Source organism: Pyrus communis, chromosome 9 (genome assembly GCF_963583255.1).
Source record: "Pyrus communis chromosome 9, drPyrComm1.1, whole genome shotgun sequence".
In the NCBI taxonomy this organism is placed as follows: Eukaryota; Viridiplantae; Streptophyta; class Magnoliopsida; order Rosales; family Rosaceae; genus Pyrus; species Pyrus communis.
Genome location: NC_084811.1, coordinates 1,984,912 through 2,010,463, shown reverse-complemented (window position 1 = coordinate 2,010,463; position 25,552 = coordinate 1,984,912). Strand labels below are relative to the sequence as shown.

The 25,552-nt window shown below is 39.5% G+C and overlaps 2 protein-coding genes and 3 pseudogenes across 2 annotated transcripts; all 5 read right to left on the bottom strand.

Annotated features, from left to right (window-relative positions):
- Positions 1-1,745: 1,745 nt before the first annotated feature.
- On the bottom strand, positions 1,746-3,280 carry LOC137744154 (ankyrin repeat-containing protein BDA1-like). Its single transcript, XM_068484025.1, has 2 exons — positions 2,708-3,280; positions 1,746-2,608 (listed from the first exon to the last, which is right to left on the bottom strand). Exons 1-2 carry the CDS (start codon positions 3,278-3,280, stop codon positions 1,796-1,798), a joined length of 1,386 nt encoding a protein of 461 aa, XP_068340126.1. The 3' UTR covers positions 1,746-1,795.
- Positions 3,281-4,536: 1,256 nt separating this feature from the next.
- On the bottom strand, positions 4,537-8,018 carry LOC137745453 (ankyrin repeat-containing protein At5g02620-like; annotated as a pseudogene).
- A 1,932-nt stretch (positions 8,019-9,950) lies between these two features.
- LOC137745922 (ankyrin repeat-containing protein BDA1-like) lies at positions 9,951-12,428 on the bottom strand (annotated as a pseudogene).
- Positions 12,429-16,437: 4,009 nt separating this feature from the next.
- On the bottom strand, positions 16,438-19,373 carry LOC137745921 (ankyrin repeat-containing protein BDA1-like; annotated as a pseudogene).
- A 2,254-nt stretch (positions 19,374-21,627) lies between these two features.
- Positions 21,628-23,873, bottom strand: LOC137745077 (protein CANDIDATE G-PROTEIN COUPLED RECEPTOR 2-like). Its single transcript, XM_068484950.1, has 6 exons — positions 23,436-23,873; positions 22,703-22,894; positions 22,381-22,543; positions 22,187-22,289; positions 22,006-22,087; positions 21,628-21,925 (listed from the first exon to the last, which is right to left on the bottom strand). Exons 1-6 carry the CDS (start codon positions 23,736-23,738, stop codon positions 21,848-21,850), a joined length of 921 nt encoding a protein of 306 aa, XP_068341051.1. The 5' UTR covers positions 23,739-23,873; the 3' UTR covers positions 21,628-21,847.
- Between the last annotated feature and the right edge of the window lie 1,679 nt (positions 23,874-25,552).

Genomic DNA, 25,552 nt, shown 5'->3' with positions numbered 1-25,552 from the left:
CGCTAATAGTGACTGCATGATTTAAATTGAACGGTCCGAATTTCTTGATTCCTGGATTCCAGAGTGTAAAATCCAGAGAGGACCTCAATCCGTTTCCGTTAATCATGTCGTTGTATGACTTGAAACAAAAGAGTTAAAGTTCATTTTCTTTTGATTGGTACGCTATGAACCACGCTTGATCAAGTTGATCAATTCAAACTGGAAATCAATTACTCAAAAACTGTCGATGCATACTTATTGCATAACCAAGATACAATACGACATCATACCAACACCAAAAGGACACAATCAACTCAGGTATTTTGCTATGCAGTAACAGATTGAATTCCTACATACAGTGAGCGTGATAAAAGGATCTAATTGATAGAAGAAGCACCATAAAGATCAATTCGCAAGGTTTTGTTCCGATACAATAAGAAATGCTTGCTTATGTCATGATATTAGATAAAAGTTAGGGAAAATGTTCTCTATTGATTCAAACGCTGTACCAACGGGATAGGGATAGAGAAAAAGAAAAAAACCAAAGATTTCACATATTACTTTTGATTGAAAAATCTATCATCTTGTGATGAACTTGTCGAATTCCTGGAGAACCGAAACCATCTTCGCGATGGACTTGGAACGGTACATGAACAACATGAAGCCGTAAACTGTAGCAATCACTAGGTTGTGGACAACCTACAAGTCACACTTCATCCGATGGGTGCGGTCGTTTTCATCCGATGAAGGGCAGCTTGAGACTCAAGGTTCAAATGCGCGTGAATCCGAGATGCAGAAGAGTAATGGTTTGAACTCTGTTCATGTAAATTCATAATCTATTGATGAGATAACTATAATAATCTTTCAGTTGACATCATAGGGTGGAACATCTGCATCAGGGTTAACCCTTGGAAGTAAATTAACGAAGTCAACATTTATAGGTTTGAAATGCCTAGCAGACGGGTCATGTTTGTTGTGTTTGTGTTATTTGTTATCTTAAAGGGTTGTATCATGTGAAACCCGATATCTTAACGGATTCTTAACAATAACAGGTGATCAGATTCTACTTCCCTCGCGTTGTTTCGTAGAGATTGCTAGGTAAAGAACTGGGTTCCCATGTCTGTCCTTCACTTCATACACCTGTTCGGGGAGATAAAGAATAGCTTGCGGCTCAAGATCCAAATGCGAGCGAATATTCAAAGATGTCAGTGTTAAATGTCAAAACTCTATATAAAATAAATCCATTCAAATTTGGAGATTGGACATACCACTGAATAAAAAACAAAAAATCAGTTCAAAGCTTCTTGTTTATTTTGTTTTATTCCTACCACTATTCTAGAAATCTCCACCTAGCACCACCTAGGCTTTTTCTAGGCGCTAAGTGGCTGACCACTGTCGCGATTAATACTTAGGCATTTGAAAATTAAGAAAGGATGCCTAGGCCGCCTAAGCACCTGCACCCGCCTACACCTGCCTGGGTTGCAACTCACTTAGATTGAAAATAGATAATTTTCCTTTTGCATTTTATTGTTTCCAATAAATTGTAAAAGATTTATTGAACACTTAAAATAAACAACATTATATATTTGCTCCCCATATTTTTATTATGTTCCAATACTTCATAATATATATGTTATTCTATTTTCTAGTTTATGATGAAATTATATATATTTTAAGTATAAACAAACATTAATTTACATGAAATATAATAGATTTACATATATCCGTTTAGGCACCTAGGTGCTAGGCCCAACTCACCGCCCGACTAGCTAGCATCTTTTATAATCTTACTTCCCAGCCGCCAATAACAATTTTATCACCAAATTAATTCAAAGAACCGAAGGATCCATTTTCCGAGAGGTTTTGTAAGCCTGATTGTGACCGGGTGTCTAGCCCATTTGGCAGCAAGTCCGACCAAAAAAGGCAAAACCGACGTGAACACGGTGATAAAGAGCCAGGTGTTATACGATGGTGCAATGTTGACAACCGCAGTGCTGTAGGTGGTGTATACCGCTATGATGCAGATTTGAAGCTCCAACTGGAGAGGGAAATTGGCTGTGAGGACGATCATGGTGTAAAGAGAGAAGTAAAATCCAATCGAGTTGACAACCACAAAAACGACGAATGAAACTTCACTATAAGAACCCATGATGGACCTTCCTGCTAAGTGTACTGGTTCATTGCTGCTGCCAGTCCCATTACTATTCACGTCACTACTGTCCTGCCAATTTCCATTTGGAGGGTTGAGTCCCACTTGAAAAGTGGCTGTAGCCACTAGTGAAGCGACGACTAGCAGCGCGGTACGTGCATCGCTAGGACTGTCTCTTCCCTTTTTGAACTGGAAGTATTCCCACCTATTTGTCTTCTGTTGCTCCTGCTGCTGCTGCTGCAACTGATGAGTCTCTGATGCCGTGTGTGTATGGTTATGGCTATGAGAACTGAACCCTTGGACACCAAAGTGGACTATATCTCCTGCTCGCGCTCCAGCACCACGAAGGATTGCCTCCATTTCCCAATCACCGGTTTCATTTGGGAAGACCAGATCCAAAGCTGTGAGACCCCTATCGTTTACAGAATTTACTTCCAAGGCTCCTGCAATTGTTTCATTTCCAACTAATCCTTCCACCACCTGCGAGCATTAGTCGACTAACAAATCAATATGGACTAAAATTCTAATGACCATGAGAAAGAAAAATGGGTACTGATCAACGGTTCAAATAGTACTTGCCTGATGTTGTTTTTTCCATGTTGCTAGATGAAGAACTGAGTCGCCATGCTTATCCTTAATATTCAGGACGTTCACCTTGTTCATTTCTGCAATCAATTCCACCAAAGATCTAATTGCTTTAAACTGGCTGCACTTAACAGCAAGGTGAATAGCAGTCTCCCCTTGTACGGTCACATCTTCAACACTTTCTGGACAAGCCATGACCATTTCTCTAATTACGCCAACCCTCCCTCTGCTAGCGGCGTAATGAAGAGGAGTCCACTCATCTCTTCCGTTTAACCGGCAGAGTCTCCGGTCAACTCTCAGCATCTCCCTCACAATTTCCAAATACCCATTGGCGGATGCAATATGTATGGGGCTAAAACCATCATGGTTCAGTTCTTCGACGTACTCTGGTTTTAACCTCACAATCTCCTTGACAAAGTCGACATGCCCGGCAATCGAAGCAACATGTAAAGGATTATCTGTGGAAGTTAGGGCAAGGCTATGAAGTAGAAGTGGATTCTCTTCCAGCAATCGATGCAAAAGTTGGACATCTCCCGTCTGAGAAGCGTCAAACAGCCTTGCATCCATTGCAAAGGGTTGTGTTAATTGATAAGCACCTCATCTCCATTGTAATGTGTCTATATATATGCCTGAGCAGGTAAATAGTTTTTCACTAGATGAAGAATACCTTGACACACTCAAGGTTCAAATGCGCGTGAATCCGGTATGCAGCACTCTCAAGGTCAAAGAATTCTTCACCATATGAACATAACCTGTTCGGGTTTGTTAAGGTACAAAATTCCGGGATCAGACACGTAGCAGACTAACTGTTTGAACTCTATTCATGTAAATTCATAATCTATTTACAAGATAACTATAATTATTCAGGATAAACTTAGAATAATCTTTCAGTCGAAATCTCGTGACATCATATGGTGGCCTCAGCGTCATTCGTTGGAAGTTTGAAACAATATTGCAGATACCTGAATGGTAAGGAGTCTTGGAACATAGAAATAACAGTAAACAATGCCGAAACTACAGCACGGGCCCTTTTTACTCTATCGCCGCTGTAATTCGAACGAATCCACTCCATCAAAATTTTAGTAGACTTTCCATTGCCAACTAACCATTCGACGCTCTTAAAAATTTCTACTTCATTAGATTAAAGCTACACAATTTATTTCTCTTCCTACAATCTGTAAGATTGGCTCCAAGTTTCGCGCATCAACGGGATTGTCATACGCCATATCAACCCTAGTTAGGCCACCATGAACATCTGATGAAACCAGAACTAAAGCTCATTCAGTACACAAACAATCTCATTTACTGGAGACAAACACATAGTTTAGTCAAACTACTATGTTCCTATGGCGGGCGGCTTCGGCAATAGCAACATAAATTGTGGGTTTTACCCGCGGTTTTTTTTTTTTTTTTTTCTTTTTTTCTATGGGTTGACAAGTTTAAATGATTCAAGTTTTGTGTCCCAATGGGAATATAATTCAGATATCTTGGGAAAAATTTGCGAATACGAAGAACATATAAAGTAGATTTTGCCCACTATTTGACAAAAGCAAGAATACTACCTATGTTCTCCTTACCCTTCTCAAAATATCAAGTATGTCCCCATTTTTTAATTTTTTATCCCTATTTATAAAAAGGAAATTATAACAATGGTCCCTTAATTTTAATAAAATTTGATCATTAGTCCTTTATTTTTTTACCCCCATTTATCTAACATCTAATCTAACAAATTTATTGTTTGACAAAAAAAAAAAAAAAAAAAAAAAAACCAAATTTGCTAGAACTGATACACTAGATAGCTGATATTTGTAAGATGCATATGGTTAGGACAAACGACGAGTAGACACATAATTTTTAATAGGATACTTGGCTTTGGCATGCATATCAGGCTCGTAATGTACTTTAGGTTTTCCACTATTAGCTCGTTGAGGCAACAAATAAGTAGAAGAATCATCAGAATTTACCTGATGTATGTCACCATCTCGCACCAAACTGTTAGAAGAATCATCATTGGACAAACCATCATCGGGCAACTCGTTAGGCATACTAGTAGCAGACAACGGGTCATTAGCAGGTAACTTGTTGGGCATATCCAACCGGTCGTCGGTAGAAATAGTCTTGAGAATGACAGTTCACCAATCATTATCTATGGCCAATTGATCATTATCACGCAATATCTCGGAAATGACAGTTGACTGATCAATAGCTATAGCCAGTCAATTATTATCACACAACATAATAGGTTATGTCCCAACTTTGCCTGTAACACATCATTCATACCATCTATTCGAATTTGCACTTCACTCTCAATCTCCTTCTGAAATGGAGAGTTGGAAAAGGGCTTCACAAAATACAAAAGACTCTCATGAAAGGTGACACCCATGGTAATATAAGTATTCTGAGTTGGAGAATGACAACACTTGTAGCATTTCTGATTGTTAGTATACCCAATAAATACACATCGGAGAGCACATGCATCAAGTTTACTCCGCTGACGAGAGTAGACATGCACATACGCAATACACCTAAACACATTTGGAGGAAGTTTGGATACAGAAACAAGAGAAACACGTGTTTGTAGCACATCAAGCGGCGTCTGAAATTAAAAAACCTTACCCGGAACACAATTTATCAAATACATAGCAACTAAAACAACATGACCCCACAAATGATTAGGAACACATTTATCCAACATCAAAGAGTGAGCAACCTCCCTTACTTGACGATTCTTCCGTTCGGACAAACCATTTTGTTGGGATGTAAACGAAGTAGTTGTTTGGTGAATAATACCCTGATCACCAAAAAAGCATGTCAAAGCGTGATTCACATATTCTCCTCTGTTATCAGACATGAAGACCTTAACTTTGATCTAAAACTGAGTCGATACACCCAAGTTAATCGAGTACAATCATTAATAGAAGTAACAAACCAACGAAATCCATTATAAGAAACCTTCGTCGGACCCCACACATGAAAATGTATTAATCAAATGGCAGAGTAGCTTTCGAATCACTCATGGGAAAGAAAGCATGATGACTCTTAGCCATGACACATGTTTCACACTTGAACTCTAAATCACCACAAGTGCGAAACAAAGAAGGAAATAGATGCTTGATATAACTGAATGATGGATGTCCCAAATGTCGATGCCACAACCAAATTTGATGTATATCATCTACTTTAGCACTTAGAATTTGATGAGTATTTGAACTTGAAACAATAGTATCCTCCATAGTCAAGATGTACAACCCCCAATTCTTTTATCACGACCAATTATCTTTTGAGTTTGAATGTCTGGAAAATAACAATACGTGGGGTAGAAGTGAGTAGAACAATACAAAGTATCAAGTAGTTTTCCTACCAACAAAAGATTGCACTTAACATCAGGAACAAATAAAGCATGGACTAGTGATAAGGTTGGAGTAAGAGAGATAGTGCCTTCACCCTTCATAGGGGAAGGTGCTCTGTTTGCACTAGTAATATACGGATCACGAACATAGTCACGTAACTCATCAAACACTCTAGGTTCACCAGTCACATGATCAGTGACCCTAGTATCAATTATCCATATATTTGTTCCACCAATATAATAACAACATTGTTATTATATTGAGCAATTTAACTAAACCACAAACAATAAAGACACAAAAGATACGTAGCAGAATTAAAACAATTTACCAAAATTTGTAGCAGATCACTAATCACGACACTGTTCACTTTTTATTTTATTTTTTACTTTTTTAACAAAGGAAATCACGACAAAAATTGGCCCAAAATTTGGAGATTGGACAAACCGCTGAATAAAAAAGAACAATCATTTCAAAGTTTCCTGTTTATTTCGTTTTCTTTCCACATTATTGTACAAGAAGCCGTCAATAACAATTTACAAAAATAATTTTATAACCAAATTAATTCATAGAACCAATGGATCCATATTCCGAGAGGTTTTGTAAGCCAGATTGTGATAGGGAGTCTAGCCCATTTGGCAGCGAGTCCGACCAAAAAAGGCAAAACCGATATGAACACGGTGATAAAGATCCATATGTTATCTGGTGAAATGTTGACAACTGCAGTGCTGTAGGTGGAGTATATCGGCATGATGCAGATGTGAAGCTCCAACTGGAGAGGGAAATTGGATGTGAGGACGATCATAGTGTAAAGAGAAAAGTAAAATCCAATCGAGTTGAGAACCCCAAAAACGATGAATGTACGTTCACTATAAGAACCCATGATGGACTGTCCTGCCGAGTGTACTGGTTCATTGCCGCTGCCAGTCCCATTATTATTCACGTCATTGCTGTCCTGCCAATTCCCATTTGGCGGGTTTAGTCCCACTTGAAAAGTGGCTGTAGCCACTAGTGAAGCGACAACTAGCAGCGCGGTACATGTGTCGCTAGGACTCTCTGCCCTTTTTGAACTGGAAGTATTCCCACGTATTTGTCTTCTGCTGCTGCTGCTGCAACTGATGAGTCTCTGATGCCGTGTGTGTATGGTTATGGCTATGAGAACTGAACCATTGGACACCAGAGTGGACTATATCTCCTGCTCTCAAAGCTCCAGCACCACGAAGGATTGCCTCCATTTCCCAATCACCGGTTTCATTTGGGAAGACCAGATCCAAAGCTGTGAGATCCCTATCGTTTACAGAATTTACTTCCAAGGCTCCTGCAATTGTTTCATTTCCAACTAATCCTTCCACCACCTGCGAGCATTAGTCAACTAACAAATCAATATGGACTAAAGAAAAAGGAAAACTAATGAAAATGACTTGAAATTTTGAGTTTTAACGATAAAGATAAATAAAGGATAAAGTAAATAGTATTAGGATTGACTTTTTAGTGTAAAAATATGATTTTTCGTTAAAGTGAATAGTACCGCAAACTTTTCGTTAAAACTACCTAAAGAAAAATGGGTACTGATCAACGGTTCTAATAGTACTTGCCCGATGTTTTTTCCAGGTTGCTAGATGAAGAACTGAGTCGCCATGCTTATCCTTCATATTCAGGATGTTCACCTTGTTCGTTTCTGCAATCAATTCCACCAAAAATTTAATTGCTTTAAACTGGCTGCACTTAACAGCAAGGTGAATAACAGTCTCCCCTTGTACGGTCACATCTTCAACAATTTCCGGACAAGCCAAGACCATTTCTCTAATTACGTCTACCCTCCCTCTGCTAGCGGCGTAATGAAGAGGAGTCCACTCATCTCTTCCGTTTAGCTGGCAGAGTCTCCGGTCAACTCTCAGCATCTCCCTTACAATTTGGACATCTCCCGTCTGACAAGCATCAAACAGCCTTGCATCCATTGCAAAGGGTTGTGTTAATTGATAAGCACCTCATCTCCATTGAGTGTGTCTATATATATGCCTGAGCAGGTGAATAGTTTTTCACTAGGTGAAGAATAGCTTGACATACTCAAGGTTCAAATGCGTGTGAACCCGGGATGCAGCACTCTCAAGGTCAAAGAATTCTTCACTGCATAAACATAACCTGTTCGGGTTTGTTAAGGTACAAAATTCCAGGATCAGACACGTAGCGGACTAATTGTTTGAACTCTATTCATGTAAATTCATAATCTATTTAAGAGATAACTATAATAATTCAGGATAAACTTAGACTAATCTTTCAGTCAAATTTCGTGACATCATAGAGTGGCCTCAGCCTCATTCGTTGGAAGTATGAAACAATATTGCAGATATATGAATGGCCAAAGCACAACAAAGAATTCTTCACTATATAAGCCTACTAACCTGTTCGGGTTTGTTAAGGTACAAAATTCCAGGATATACCTATAAGAATTCTTCACTATATTGCTTCTGTAGTTAGTTCAGCACCAATCAATTGAGCCCTGAAATCTTTCAATGGAATCGAAGTTTCCCTTGCTAGAATCACTGTTTTAACTACATCAAACTCAGATGGCAAACCAGTTAATGCAGCAATCACCAAATCATTATCTGTCACTCTATCCCCTGCAGCAATAAGCTGATCTTGAATTGCCTTCAGTTTGAGCAGATATTTGTCTATAGAATCACCACCCTTTTGAATCGTATGAAATTCACTCTTAAGTTGATTTATTTTAGCCCGGGATATAGAAGCATATCTGTCTTATAAGTTTGTCCAGGCTTCATGAGAAGTTTTGCAACCAATCACATACTCCATTGCATCATTGGAAAGAGTGGCAATTAGCAAGCTCAACATCGCCATATCTTTTTGAACCCAAGATTTATACACCTCAGTAATCTCTTTAGTTACTCCAGTTTCAGTATCAATCACGAATTTTGGTGGACAAGGTGACTCACCAGTAAAGAAATCCAAGAAATCATACCTTCTCAAAACTGACCGAAACTGATAATCCCACTTCACAAAATTATCATCTTGCAGCTTAAGTGTTAGCATTCCCAACAAATTCTCAATTCTCACTGACTTATCAGCCATTTTGATGGCTAAACACTTTCAAGAAAGAACAATATATTCCTAATTTCCACAAATTCTCAGAGACAACAACTCACTATACTTCACAAATGCAATAAAGCAACAACTTCAACTCGATATACTAGGCAAATTCACCAACTTTCTGGTTTCAACCATCAGCGATTATCAATTTCAATAAGAACTATATACCCAAACAGTCTTGGCATCGGCCTTTTTCACAATACACAATTCACAAACTTCAGTCTTGTCAAACATTCTTGGCATTGGCCTTATCAACTTCAATGAAAACTATACACTCTAACATTCTTGGAATCGGCCTCAATCATATACAGAAAAGAACCCAGATACAAACAACCAAACAAACACCCAAAATCGCCATAATTCTTCACTGATGCCAAAACACAAACACTTGGTGTGCAGAAATAAAGGAGAAAAGTAATCGACCTGATACTCTGTTCAGCAACTCAAGAATCGAAGAAAACCAATCAGCAAAACTGCAAGAACTGCAGCGAACCACCAAGAGCTTCAACGAACTCGTCAGCGGAAGTGATAGCACCAAGGATCGTCCTGGCGATTGATACCATCTTAACAAAAGTAACCAGAGTTTTTCAGTAGATGAAGTACTGTTAAAACAAGAAATATGTTTGTCAAGTTCAAAGAATTCTTTACTGCATAAGCCTAACCTGTTCGGGTTTGTTAAGGTACAAAATTCCAGGATATACCTATAACGATTCAGGATAGCTTTACAATAAAATAAATCCATTCAAATTTGGGGATTGGACAAACCTGTGAATAAAAAAGAACAATCAGTTCAAAGTTTCTTGTTTTTTTTTTTTTTGTTTTTTTTCGTTCACTGGGAAATTTTCATTCCAGGGCAAAGATGCCAGAACATACAGAGAAAGCCTACAAACGAGGCAAACAAGATTAACAGAGAAAGAACAGTGTAGAGGGGTACAAGACGGGGGACGCTGCAACCATGCAGAGGCGTCGCCCCCTACACTGCCAAAGTAAACTTAACGAGGACAAGGTAATCCGTCATTATTCAGTACATGCACCAACGAAGATGGGGGCCTATCGATCCAAATGATATCACAATAATTTTATCAGAAAATTAATCCAGAGAACCGAAGGAACCATTTTCCGAGAGGTTTTGTAAGCCTGATTGTGACCGGGTGTCTAGCCCATTTGACAGCAAGTAAGACCAAAAAAGGCAAAACCCCTATGAACACGGTGATAATGAGCCTGGTGTTATATGATGGTGCAATGTTGATAACCGCAACGTTGTAGGCGAAGTATAGCGCTCCGATGCAGATTTGAAGCTCCAACTGGAGAGGGAAATTGGCTGTGAGGACGTTCATGGTGTAAAGAGAAAAGTGAAATCCAATCGAGTTGAAAACCACAAAATAGACGAATAAAAATTTACTATAAGAACCCATGATGGACTGTCCTGCCGAGTGTACTGGTTCATTGCTGCCGCGAGTCCCATCATTATTCACACCACTACTGTTCTGCCAAATTCCATTTGGAGGGTTGAGTCCCACTTGAAAGGTGGCCGTAGCCACTAGTGAAGCGATAACTAGCAGCGCAGTACGTGCATCGCTAGGACTGTCTCTGCCCTTTTTGAACTGGAAGAATTCCCACCTATTTGTCTTCTGCTGCTCCTGCTGCAACTGATGAGTCTCTGATGACGTGTGGTTATGGTTATGGCTATGAGAATTGGAGAATTGGACACCAGAGTGGACTATATCCCCTGCTCTCAAAGCTCCAGCACCACGAAGGATTGCCTCCATTTCCCAATCACCGGTTTCATTTGGGAAGACCAGATCCAAAGCTGTGAGACCCCTATCGTTTACAGAATTTACTTCCAAGGCTCCTGCAATTGTTTCATTGCCAACTAATCCTTCCACCACCTGCGAGCATTAGTCGACTAACAAATCAATATGGACTAAAATTCTAATGGCTAAAGAAAAATGGGTACCGATCAACGGTTCAAATAGTACTTGCCTGATGTTGTTTTTTCCGGGTTGCTAGATGAAGAACTGAGTCGCCACCATGCTTATCCTTCATATTCAGGATGTTCATCTTGTTCCTTTCTGCTACCAATTCCACCAAATAATTAATTGCTTTAAACTGGCTGCACTTAACAGCAAGGTGAATAACAGTCTCCCCTTGTACGGTCACATCTTCAACACTTTCCGGACAAGCCATGACAATTTCTCTAATTACGTCCACCCTCCCTCTGCTACGGCATAATGAAGAGGAGTCCACTCTTCTCTTCCCTGTAGCCGGCATAGTCTCCGGTCATTGTCAACTCTCAGCATCTCCCTTACAATTTCCAAATACCCATTGGCCGATGCAATATGCATGGGGCTAAAACCATCCTGGTTCATTTCTTCAACATAATCTGGTTTCAACCTCACAATCTCCTTGACAAAGTCGACATGCCCAGCAATCGAAGCAACATGTAAAGGATTCTCTGTGGAAGTTAGCGCAACGCTATGGAGTAGAAGTGGATTCTCTGCCAGCAATTCATGCAAAAGTTGGACATCTCCCCTCTGAGAAGCGTCAAATAGCCTTGCATCCATTGCAAAGCTTTGGGCCTTGGGGTTTAGGGTTTAGTTATTAGGTGGGTTGGGTTTAGGGAAAAAGAGCTTAAAGAATTTGGGCTTAGAGCCCAGCCTAAAAGGCCAAGGGCCTGAGGTGAAAGGAAACGGCTCGAAGGCCTTAAGCCTTTAAAGGCTTGGGTTTTAAGGCGCACGGGCCTAAGGCTCCAAAGGGGACATGGCCCAAAGGCCTTAGGGTTTTAAACAATTAAATAAAAATTAAAAGGGTTGGGTTGGGTTTAGGCACGGCCCAAAGGGCCTGGTTCGAATGGGCTTAGGCCCGAAGGTCTTGGTTTCCTGATCTCGCCAGAGGAGGAGGCCGGAGCTTCCTAGCTCCGGTCGACGCCATAACCAACAACCTAGAGGTGCAATCTAGGTATGAAAACGAAGTACAAGGCGAAATGAAGAGGTTTATACCTGCTCGAGGGTGTTCTCTGTGCTCCCGTGCTTCACTGAGAAGAGGGAGAGAGAGAAAGAGAGGGAAAAGTCCTGCGATGGTGGGGATGTGCCGTCGGCGTCGGGATGATGGTTGGTAAGCACCAGCCGCACCAAGGAGGCAAGATTGCAGAGAAAAGGAAAAGTTGCAGGTTAAAAGATAAGTTGTTATTTCATAACCTTCCCGGAAACTACAGAAGGGTTGTAAATACCCCATAACCGCTACTACAGACAAAAGTTTAAGCGGCCCCGAGTACTCAGTCACCATATCCTAATATCCCACTACCAGATAAGTAAAATAAGCTAAGGAAATAGGCTACAACATAATGAGGTTCAAACAGGACATCCTTAAATCAACTTCAATGGTTAAGCTGAAAGCTAAATTTTTTAGCTCGGAAAATTTAGCTTTTAGCTCATAAATAACTTTTCTGCTCTAACTTTTCTGGCTTAAAATTTTAGCTTGAAATTATTAAAGAATGAACTTAAGCTATTTTTTTTCCTTAAATTAAATTTAAAAAAATATATATATGTAGACTATCGTAAATTAATTTTATGAACATTTTAATTTAAAAATATTTAAATTCCAATAAATATTGAAAAATCTCTAAATTTTCTACAAAGCAAGCCTTCAACTGTCACCAATCTTTCAACCCTGGGCTAACTTTCAATTCATTAACCGTTCAACACCAAATTTTCAACTTTCATCAACCGTTCAACACCAAATTTTCAACTTTCACCAACCGTTCAACTTTCATCAATCATACTCTTATTTTGATTTGTGCCAACTGCACCATCTTTGCTACTAGAAACTCATGCCAAGCATAAAACAACATCTTCCTCATTGGTCTAATTACGACCTCTAATATGCTCTCTTGCCATGTTGAACAATTTGGAAATGGAAAGAAATGGTAGAAAGATAGAATTGTAGGAGAAAATTAGTTTTGTGTAGATGTTTGAACAAATACATAGGTATTTATAAAGTTTTTGGGTGAATTTTGAGTTAAATAATTTTTTTAAATTATTTTAGCTGTTCGATTTAAATTTAGGCCGTTAGATCTTTTTTTTTTACCGTTAGATTTGATTATATTCGATCTCAGTTGTTGGATTCAATGTATTTTAAAATAACATATTCTAAAAAAATTAAATTTGAATCTGGACCATTGGATCAACCAATGGTCCTTAAAGCTCAGCCCTTGGATTAAAATTATAGCAGTTGGGATTCTTTGGGTGGTCGACACGTGGCTGATAGCAGGGCCTACCCCTGTCGAGAAAGCTTTCGCGTAGGGCGGGCCGAGACTGGCCCAATTGCCAGCGAGTCCACTCACATGGGGAGGGGAATTTGGCCCAGCTTTGGCATATAGCTTTTAGCCCAATGTTTTAGCATGGGTTGGGTGGTGATTTTGGGGGGGGGGGGGGGGGGGAGGGAATAAATGAGGAAATTTGGCTTTTAGCCCACCATTGGAGTTGGTCTTAGAACAATCATGTCATCAGGCGACAAAATCAGGGAAACGGCTCAAAATGGAATCGGTATCTTCCTAAGTGGTGTCATGCTCTGGTAGACCTATCCATTTAATTAACCAACGAGTGATAGCCTTGTTATCACACTTGAACATTCCATGTTGTAGGATGCGTTCCGGAAACCGGAGGAAGAACCCATCGGAAAAGACCGAGGGAAGTGTGGCTGAAGCAACGACATGTGTACCGATTTTGAGCTTGAGCAGCGACACATGAAATGTAGGGTGGATGCGGGACTGAGATGGAAGGTCCAAAGTATAGGCAACCTAGTCGACTCGAGCTATCATATGGAAATGGCCGTAATAGCGAGGAGCCAGTTTTGGGTAGTGAGTTTTGGATACTGATGTCTACCGATAGGGGTGAAGTTTGAGGAAGACCCAATCCCCAACTTGAAAAGTCATTTCAGAGCGATGTTTGTCAGCCTGTTGTAGCATTCGGTGTTGTGCCAGCTACACGTTCTCGCGTAGTTGCCTGAGCAAACTGTCACGGTCCTGGAGAGTGACGTTGCCCATGTGGACTGGAGAGGAGCTGGGGAGATAAAATGACATTGTGGGTGGCGGGTATCCATATACAACAAAGCCATCGAATCCACGTGCTTGGCTTGTCCATAATGAAGCTACGCAGATAGTGCTCCAAGGTACGGTTGAAAACTTCCGTTTTTCCATCCGATTATGGGTGATACGCTGAGTTTTTGCAAAGCACTGTTTGTTGATTTTTGAAAAAGCCGTCCAAAACTCACTAGTGAAAATCGGATCTCTATCGGTGACAATAGATGTTGGCATGCCGTGTAACCGAAAGACCTATTGAACAAAGATATCTGCAATTTGGGGGGCATAATAAGGGTGCTTGATTGGGATGAAATGCCCATATTTGGAAAGGTGATCCACTACGACCAAGATAGCATTGTGACTGTGGGTCGAGGGTAAGCCTTTTATGAAGTCCATGGCTATATTGATCCACACTTAGGTTGGAGCGGAGAGTGGCTGCAATGGACCTAGTGGCTTGATGGTCTCATAGTTGGTGCGTTGGCACACTTCACACTCGGCCACGAAACGCTTGACATCCTTTTTGAGACCCAGCCAATCGAAATTGTTCGTGATACGCTTATAGGTGCGTAGGAATCCCGAGTGGCCTGAAGATGGAGAAGCGTGGAATTCCTGAGGAAGTGTGGAGCGCTAGGAAAATGTTGCAAGAACAAAAAGGCTAGATTTGTAATAAAGGAGGTCCTCTTGGAGTTAGAAATAGCGCTTACTGTGCGGATCATGCTGCAGTGCGGTGAGGATGTCGTAAGCTTGAGTGTCTGTGGCATATGAAGCTTGAAGCTCTACCACGCAATCAAACAGTGGTATGGAGAGCCCCATCAGGGCAAGGAGTTCCGGCTGGCGGGACAAGGCATCAGCGGCTGTATTGGAAGCTCCTAAGCAGTACTCCAAGGTATAGTTATACCCGAGGAGTTTTAATAACCACTTATGTTGTGCCAGAGTGGTAATACGCTGGTCTAAAAAATACTGAAGTGTTTGGTGGTCTGTGAGTATCTTGAAGTGGTGATCAATCAAGTTAGGGCGCCACTTTTGGACGGCGAACACCACCGCAAGCATCTCCTTATCATACACGGAGAAGGTTTAGTGTTTGGGTGCCATGGGCTTACTAAGGAACTTGATGGGGTGGTGGTCCTGAGATAATACGACCCTGATACCGACATTGGAAGCATCGCACTCAATGGTGAAAGGTTTGGCAATAAGACCAAAGTGGTAAACGAACTTATGGTAATAACCGGCAAGACCCAAAAAACCCCGAAGAGCACGGACAGAAGAAGGGGTCGGCCATACCACAATGGTAGCAATTGTATAGGGATCAACTGTAACTCCCTGAGCTGAGATGATATGCCCTGAATAAGCAATGGATTCTTGCCCAAAAAGACACTTAGTTGGCTTTAAATGTAGTTGATGTCGCTGGAGGATATCAAATACATCAGCTAAATGTGACATATGCTGATCCAAAGAGGCGCTGAACACCAAGATGTCATCAAAAAACACGAAGATTGATTTGCGGAGTAGAGGCTTCAAGATGGAATTCATCAAGGCTTGGAATGTGGCAGAGGCGTTAGTAAGGCCAAAATGCATTATAGTGCACTCGTAATGATCATCGTGAGTGCGGAACGCTGTCTTATGTATGTCCGGCTTGTGCATACGAATTTGTTGATAACTGGAGCAAAGGTCCAGTTTCGAAAATCTAGCCGCACCCTTCAACTCGGCCAAAAGCTCATCAATAATTAGAACTGGAAAACAATCCTTGATGGTGACGGCATTAACCTCGCGGTAATCAACACAAAAACGCCAAGAAGAGTCACTTTTGGCCACCAATAAAGTAGGGGAGGAGAAGGAACTTACGTTGGGACAGATGATGCCAGCGGTGAGCATCTTATCGACCTGATGCTCTAGTTCCGCCTTCTATGCATTCCCATAACGATATGGTCGTACATTAACCGACACGTCCCTGGAAATGAGGGAATGCGGTGGTCAATGTCTCACTGTGGTGGTAAGGAGGTGGGTGGTTAAAGAAGGACATGACACTGGCGTAGAAGTCTTAGATATTGGCCGAGGAAGGTGCAGAAGTTGAAGAGGGCGAGCAAGTGTTTTGAAGAGCCTGAGCATGAGTAAGAGAAGAAGGGTTGCTCTGTTGAAGAACAGCATACGAGGTGTGGGGACCGTTGTAAGTGTGTTGATTGGGGAGAAAGAGAGGGAAAACACGACGCCGCCGCTGACACCATCGCTGGAGCAAAAATTCGCCAAGAACTCGAGTTCTTCTTCGTCGACTTCATCGGAGTGGATCAAAGTTAGGCAGATAGGGAAGCATTACAAGGAGTTATCGGCATTGCATTTGTGTCAACTGATTCAAGCTCACGAGGGGGCAAGCAAAAAAAGCTGATTTTTCAAAGCTGGGTTTTGCAGCTTTGTGTTTTTTGCTTTTTTTCACCCAAAACTGTGAAAAAAAAAATCTGGAGTTGAATGTTTACCAAACACAAAAAAGCTTCCAACTTTTTTTTATACCCACTTTTTTCAGAGCACCTCAATACCAAATCAAGGCTTAATTTAAAAGCACTAATTTCCACTAATCAATCACGAATAGATTAAGGTTCATTTTTATTTTAACCGGTGCAAGATGAGCATAGCAGCAATTGATCAAGTTGATCTTATCAAATTTTAACTCAGTTGCATAAGCACTAAGAATCTCTGAAATACACTTCCATTATTCTGTGACAGCAAAAAGCAATACAAGATACAATATGACATCATACAAACACTTAAACGACACAATCCAAGGACATATTTTGATAATCCAGTAAGGTATCGACTTCTATGTACAGCTTGTGTGTTAACCGGATCATCTACCGACTAAGTTCTAGAGTTCCCGGACAACCAAAACCATCTTCGATACTGCGTAAGCCGTACAGCGCGTACTCTTCCTCTATCTGTGGACGAGACTCCATCCGAGATGTTAGTGCATCACTCCCAATCTGCGTCGAAGAAACGGCATCTTTCATCTCTGAATAGTACACATTCTCCAAATGTAAATCTTCCTCCTGTTTTCATCCAAACGTCGATTACCAATAGGAAACGAATACTAATAATAATACCATCGATAAGAAACACAGAGTTGCAAATACCTGGAAGAAGTCTGTCAGAAATGTATGTCTTCCATTATTCTATTGGAGTGTCTATATATATGCCCGAGCAGGTGGCTAGTTTCTCAATAGATGAAGAATAACTTGACATACTCAAGGTTCAAATGCCCGTGAATCCGAGGTGCAGCACTGTTAAAACTCAAAAATATGTTTGTCAAGGTCAAAGAATTCTTCACTATATAAGCAGGATCTATAGACGGATACCTATAACGATTCAGGATACACTTTGAATAATCTTTCAGTCGAATTTTCGCGACATTATATGGTGGAACATCTGCATCGGGGTCAATCCTCGGAAGTAAACTAATAAAGTCAACATTTCTAGGTTTGAATGCACTCAGATTCAATTCAAAAGGAAGCTCTGAAATGGAAGTAAACCACGCTATTTATCTCTACGAAATAAATAGTGGAAATAAAAAAATCAGTTCAAAGTTTCTTGTTTATTTTGTTTTCTTTCCACATTATTGTACAAGAAGCCTTCAATAACAATTTACAATAATAATTTTATAACCCAATTAATTCAAACAACCGATGGATCCATTTCCCGAGAGGTTTTGTAAGCCAGATTGTGACAGGGTGTCTAGCCCATTTGGCAGCAAGTCCGACCAAAAAAGGCAAAACCGATGTGAACACGGTGATAAAGAGCCAGCTGTTATATGATGGCGCAATGTTGACAACCGCAGTGCCGTAGGTGGTGTATACCGCTATGATGCAGATTTGAAGCTCCAACTGGAGAGGGAAATTGGTTGTGAGGATGATCATCGTGTAAAGAGAGAAGTAAAATCCAATGGAGTTGAGAACCACAAAAACGACGAATGAAACTTCACTATAAGAACCCATGATGGACCTTCCTGCCAAGTGTACTGGTTCATTGCTGCTGCCAGTCCCCTTATTATTCACGTCACTACTGTCCTGCCAAGTTCCATTTGGAGGGTTGAGTCCTACTTGAAAGGTGGCCGTAGCCACTAGTGAAGCAACAACTAGCAGAGCGGTACGTGCATCTCTAGGACAGTCTCTGCCCTTTTTGAACTGGAAGAATTCCCACCTATTTGTCTTCTGCTGCTCCTGCTGCAACTGATGAGTCTGGTGCCGTGTGGGTATCGTTATGGCTATGAGAATTGAACAATTGGACACCAGAGTTGACTATATCTCCAGCTCTCAAGGCTCCAGCACCACGAAGGATTGCCTCCATTTCCCAATCACCAGTTTCATTTGGAAAGACCAGATCCAAAGCTGTGAGACCCTATCGTTTACAGAATTTACTTCCAAGGCTCCTGCAATTGTTTCATTGCCAACTAATCCTTCCCCCACCTGCAAGCATTAGTGCACTAACAAATCAATATGGACTAAAACTCTCATGACTATAAGAAAGAAAAATGGGTACCGATCAAAGGTTCAAATAGTACTTGCCTGATGTTGTTTTTTCCAGGTTGCTAGATGGAGAACCGAGTAGCCATGCTCATCCTTCATATTCAGGATGTTCACCTTGTTCTTTTCTGCAACCGGTTCCACCAAAAATTTAATTGCTTTAAATTGGCTGCACTTAACAGCAAGGTGAATAACAGTCTCCCCTTGTACGGTCACATCTTCAACACTTTCTGGACAAGCCAAGACCATTTCTCTAATTACGTCTCCCCTCCCTCTGCTAGCGGCATAATGAAGAGGAGTCCACTCATCTCTTCCATGTAGCCGGCATAGTCTCCAGTCAACTCTCAGCATCTCCATTACAATTTCCAAATACCCATTGGCAGAGGCAATATGCATGGGGCTAAAGCCATCCTGGTTCATATCTTCAACATAATCTGGTTTCAACCTCACAATCTCCTTGACAAAGTCGACATGCTCAGCAATCGAAGCAACATGTAAAGGATTCTCTGTGGAAGTTAGCGCAAGGTTATGGAGTAGAAGTGGATTCTCTGCCAGCAATTGATGCAAAAGTTGGACATCTCCCCGTCTCCCGTCTGAGAAGTGTCAAATAGCCTTGCCTCCATTGCAAAGGGTTGTGTTAATTGATAAGCAACTCATCTCCATTGAGTGCGTCTATAAATATGCCTGAGCACGTGAATAGTTTTTCACTAGGTGAAGAATAGCTTGACACTCAAGGTTCAAATGCGTGTGAATCCAGGATGCAGCACTCTCAAGGTCAAATAATTCTTCACTACATAAACATAACCTGTTCGGTTTTGTTAAGGTACGAAGTTCCAGAATCAGACACGTAGCAGACTAATTGCTTGAACTCTATTCATGTAAATTCATAATCTATTTACGAGATAACTAAAATAATTCAGGATAAACTTAGAATAATCTTTCAGTCGAAATTTCATGACATCATATAGTGGCCTCAGCGCCCTTCGTTGGAAGTTTGAAACAATATTGCAGATATCTGAATGGTAAGGAGTCTTGGAACATAGAAATAACATTCGACAAGTAAAATGTCGGTGTTTCAAGATGTTATATCGCCATCAAAGCTCGTCCATTGTTCAATCGGGAACCAATAAATAATATCAAAACTACAGCACCGGCCGTTAACTCTATCGCCACTGTAATTCAAATGAATCCACTCCATAATTTTACTAGACTTTCCATTGCCAACTTAACCATTCAACGCTTTTAAAATTGGAAGTTTTAACGAAACACTTTTAATATTGTTCACTTTAATGAAAAATGACAATTTTACTCTAAAAAATCGCTCATGATCCTATTCCCTTACAACACATTTTTGTCATTTTGATTAAATCTCAAAGTTTTCAAATCTTTTTCATTAGTTTGCTTTTAAAATTTCTACTTCATTAGATTAAAGCTACACTATTTATTCCTACTTCGGGTGGCTTCGGGGATAGCAACATAAATTTTGGGTAATATAAAAGAAATTCAAATCAAATCAGCAAATAAAATTAAAAAAAATTCATTAAGAACCAAAATTGAGGCAGAACAAAAACAACCCAAATGCAAACAAAAACTAGAAAACAAAAAGTCCATACCTTTGAGAATTTGGGGTTCGAGAGAAGCTCGGAGAACACAAAAATGGAGGAGAGAGGAACTCTCAGTTTCAGGGCAATCTCCGTCTGGATTGCTGAAAGTCTCATACTTTGGTAGCGGAGAGAAGCAAGGATGTGTGTAGGTTGGAAAGGCGGTGGTGGAGGCGGAGATATTTCGGAAATATACAAGCATGGGTCGTGCGGACGGTTGAGGTGCCACCATAGTTGGTGGTCGGAGTTGTGGAGGGAGGTCAGGTTTTTTTTACTGGTGCACAAGTTTAAATGAATCAAGTTTTGTGTTGGAATACATTTCAGATAAGACAAAACGATCTTGAGAAAAATTTGGGAATACAAAGAATATATAAAGTCGCTTCTGTCCCCATTTTTTCTTTTTACCCCTATTTATAAAAAAAAGAATGAGAATTGTTATTAGCACTTCAAAAATCTCATTTTACATTTTTTATAAGTGTATTTTTTTTTTTCTAATTATAGAAAGTTTGGAGTGCCAAATGAGATTTTTGGAATGCTAATAACAATTCCCAAAAGAAGATGATAGTGCTTTAATTTTAACTCGATTAGAGCAGTGATTCTTAACTCATCAAAACGTGCAACTATGGTTTTTTTCGTCAAATTCATCAGAACTTCCGTCAAAATGAGTTATGATAGAAGGACTATTGCTACAGTTCGACTAAAGTTAAGTGATCATTGCTCTAATTGGGTTAAACTTTAGGAAACCATTGCTCTAATTGAGTAAATTTGAGAGACCATTGCTCCTATTATCACATTTGATTTTTCCATATTTGCTCGTTGGTTTAGCTTCATGCGCGTGGTGATAGAAATTGACAAAAAAGACCATAACTGCACATTTTGAGAAGTTAAATGATCAATGGTCACAGATTTTCAGTTAAGGAATCATTATTCGAATTCAATTAAAATTAAGAAACCATTACTCCAATTTCCTCTTATAAAAACATTTAATATATTAAGTTTTTTTATTTTAATTGAACATAAAGTATACGAAATTCGAATCTAAGATCTCTCGTAAGCAAAGAGGAACACATCTTTAACTTTGGTACATGACAAATGCTTCTTTCAGACGCACTTAAAGAGCTTTTAGATAATTTAAAAACACTAATTTCCATTAATCATGTCATTAGCGAATAAGTTAAGGTTCATTTTTATTTTAACCGGTGCACGATGAGCATAACAGCACTTGATCAAATTGATCATATCAAATTTTAACTCAGTTGCATAAGCACTAAGAATCTCTGAAATACATCTTCCATTATTCTGTGACTGCCAAAAGCAACACAACATACAATATAACATCATACAAACACTTAAAAACGACACAATCCATTGACATATTTTGCTAATCCAGTAAGATATCGACTTCTATGTACATCATGTAATAACCGGATCATCTAGCGATTAAGTTCTAGAGTTCCCGGACAACCAAAACCATCTTCGATATAGAGCTTAGTGCATCACTCCCAATCCGCGTCAAAGAAACCGGCATCTTTCATTTCTGAATAGTACACATTCTCCAACTGTAAATCTTCTTCCTGTTTTCATCCAAACGTCGATTACCAATAGGGAAAGAAGTATAACAATAATACTATAAGAAACGCGGAGTTACAAATACCTGGAAGAAGTCTGCCAGAAATGTTACGTACAAAAGCGGAAGATAAAAGGCGTGATAACAGACAATAGTAGCACTATATAGCCTGCAAATAAAAATTTGAAAATTAATTATAGAAGCTCTTTAGAAATTAAACTAATGGCAACATAGAAACTTCAGACCAAAGACCAATTTACACACATACCAGAATCCAAATCCAGCCCCATTTCCAGTAAGCAAGCAAGCAAACAGTACTAGTACGTTTAACATAAACATGATAGCGGTATACTTGTAGAATGCAGGTCTTGCTGCAGAACAAGAAAAGTGACATCAGATTTTGTTAAATAGCTATGAAATCGATGAAGACATCAGATTTTAGTAAATAGCTGATGAACATACCCGGTAACCTCTCTCTCCACTTGGAATGGTACATAAACAATATGAAGCCGTAAATTGCAGTAATCACTAGCCTGTGGACAACCCACAAGGCCCACTTTGTTCGATGCGCACGGTCATTATTGTCGATGAACAATGGAATGCCAAGTCCAAATAGATATATTGCCTGGATGACAACAGAGAATAATTGTAAGTCCGTTATGTACCACAATAATGTACCGATGTGCATTTTCAACGACATATATGTTTCCATTAGTATATTCTTGAAGTAACTAAATAGGTCATAAGGGTGAAAATCCATTTCATGTAAAAGAACGAGCGATACCTTGAGAAGTACATCCAAAACAACAAGGATCCCTGAGATGACAAAAGTCCGTGTCAAAGCTTCCAGTCCACTTGCATAATTCCCTTGAAGCAAAAATGCCAGCAAGCTTACTTCCAAAAATAGCATCCCGGAGGTTGTGAACAAAGATAATACATTCCATGTTACTTCTTTTCCAGGACTGCACTCCCATGCCTGAACCAAAGCAGTGACAATTCAACCACATCTTAGCAAAACTATCAAGAAATGCCTCAAAACGAGAACAACCATCATTTACCTTTTACCACATCAATGCAAACCAAGGGCCTTTTCGGGAACTAGAAGGGCAAAAAGTGTTTTCTCACAACCAGAAGCACTTCTAACTACATTTGACAGAAAAACTTAAAAAGTGCTTTTGTAGAAGCGCTTGCTAGGTGATTCCTCAGGAAGCACTTCCAAAGTGCTTTTCATGAAGCACTCACAAGTGCTTTTCAAGGAAGAACTTGGGACTTTTTTAAGAAATTCGACTTGTTTATAATAAAAGCACCACTAGCAGAAGTGCTTCCTACCGAAACAGTTCGAGATGAGCCCCAAATAACAATCATACTACTAATTAACAAGATTCCACCAAAACTAATAACCGAAAGCCTTAAACTTTACCCATAACCATGCTACTACTCAGCTAAAAGATTCAAATTTTAAACGAGGAACAAAGACAAAGCCGCAAACTTCAAAAAGGGGAAAATGAAACATGAACCTGAAAACAGCACCAAGCAAGATTGAGCAAGCTAACAAGCCAGAGGCACCCGTAGTAGGCAATCATGATATAAGAGCGGCCATGGGAGAGCTTCGCGAAGCTTTTTCTCGATTGAAACGCCAAATACAGGACGAAGAGAAGCGAGGGCACGATCAGAGCCACATTGTGGAAGAACCCATGACATTCGCCGAGCCAGCTGTAGAATTCGGAGCCCGAAACGCCGTCGTCTATGGTTGAATTTGGGGCCTGGGTGAGTGGAATTGGGAGTCCGGATTGCGAGGGAGCTTCTTCGAGAGCTTGCATTTTTAAATTGGGGGAAAAGATCAGTCCTAATTTGAGTGGTGATTTGCGGACTGAAATCGAAAACCCTAACCCTAGGTTTTGAGGATTTTGGGATGATTGGAAAATAGCAGAGTCCACCAAAGTTGGGTAAAGAAGCGATGATGTTTTCAAAAAAAAAAAAAGAAAGAAGAAAGGTTAGGCACGTGTTTGGCGGGTAAGCTTTGGTTTGCACTTTTTTTTTTTTTTTTACTTAATTAGTTAAGATCATTCGTTGCGTTGGGTTAAAAACAACTTAAGCATCTTCAAATAAGATGTCAAAAAATTAATGTTAAATGTTAATTTGATGGTTGACGTGATAATGTCAGATTTTCTCTTGTTCCAACTAATATGTTTCTTTGTTATAAATGATATTTGTAGGATCCATTTTAAAAAGAAATCAATTAAAATACATTTTCAAGATCTATAATTGGTGCATTAAAAGGATCCACACAATAAAAAAAAAAATTGACATCACATTTTCTCATATATCAATCCAAATAGGATTGATATATCGGTTAGAACTCGCTCCTATTTTCAAATTTGATTACATGACATTCCACCTAGAATTTGAAGATGATCTTACAAATTTAGTTAAGCGAATTAACTCGTGCATCCTCTAATATCGTTTGCATAAACTAGGAAACGTCCAAATTTTGAGATTTGTTTTAAATAATAAGATAAAATAGACTATCCTCAATTGAAAATCTAATCATACCGAATCTTTATTTTATGAACATTTTTGTCATCCAGAAAAAGCGTGAAAAGGTGATTTGATCCTCTACTTGTATTCAGCAAAAATTTAAAAAAGAAAAAATCCTAGGTATTAATGTAATTTCACACAAAATTTTTTTACTGTATTTTTCTCTTCCTCACCCACTTATCATCAAGGTATAACAATACTCAGTATAAAAGTTTTAGTCAAAATGGTTTCTGAAATTTGCATAACACATCACTTTGGTTTCTGAGATTGAAAATCAATAGAAATGGTCCTTGAGAATGTCCACCATCCATTATTTTGATCATTCCATTAAAAACTCTGTTAAGTGTCCCGGAGCTCTTGGCTGAAAGTTTGGACAATTTTCAAAGCTTCGTAACTCAATCGTTTCTTAACCAAATTCGACTCATAATATATCAAAATGAGATAGGAAAGTGTAAAACAAGATTATACCTATTTGGAAGCTCAATGGTTGCCGAAGATGACCGAAAAATAACCTGAAAGGTGACTGGTCTGTGAAAAAACTAGAAAACTTGCCGGAAATTGGCCAAAAGCTCCGAGACACTTAACGGAGTTTTTAACAGAATGATCAAAATAATGGATGGTGGAAAATCTCAGGGATCATTTCTATTGATTTTCAATCTCAGAGATCAAAGTGATGTGTTATGGAAATCTTTGAACCATTTTGACTAAAAAAATTATTTTTTTAACTTCTTACACATTCTTCTATTTAAGTCATCAGATGGAATACATCCAACAAAAGATCTACAACTGCACATATCGTTAGATTGTCAATATTTAGTACCAAAATCTTTTATAATGAAAAAACCAAAATCAAATTGATATTTATTTTGTTTTGTTTTTAATCAAAATCCAGTAATATTTAAAATAAAGTTATTGCAATTTTTAGCACCAACTGGTTCAAACCAAACGTGTCCCAATCAACGCCAGAAGCTCCATTAACTCTTCTCCCTCGGCGCCTCAATCTTCGGATCGTATCCTTTCAGCTTCCCGCTCCAGAATTCGTAAAAGCTTCAAGATTTTGATTCTGTTGGATAATGTGACATTATTGAGCTTCGTC

Coding starts and splice junctions, on each gene's coding strand:
- LOC137744154 (XM_068484025.1), bottom strand. CDS start 3,280: ATGGATGCAAGGCTGTTTGACGCTTCTCAGACGGGAGATGTCCAACTT. Junction 2,609..2,707: donor CATGGAAAAAACAACATCAG/GCAAGTACTATT, acceptor TAATGCTCGCAG/GTGGTGGAAGGATTAGTTGG.
- LOC137745077 (XM_068484950.1), bottom strand. CDS start 23,738: ATGCAAGCTCTCGAAGAAGCTCCCTCGCAATCCGGACTCCCAATTCCA. Junction 22,088..22,186: donor GGGGCTGGATTTGGATTCTG/GTATGTGTGTAA, acceptor TTTTATTTGCAG/GCTATATAGTGCTACTATTG. Junction 21,926..22,005: donor TTCTGGCAGACTTCTTCCAG/GTATTTGTAACT, acceptor GGATGAAAACAG/GAAGAAGATTTACAGTTGGA.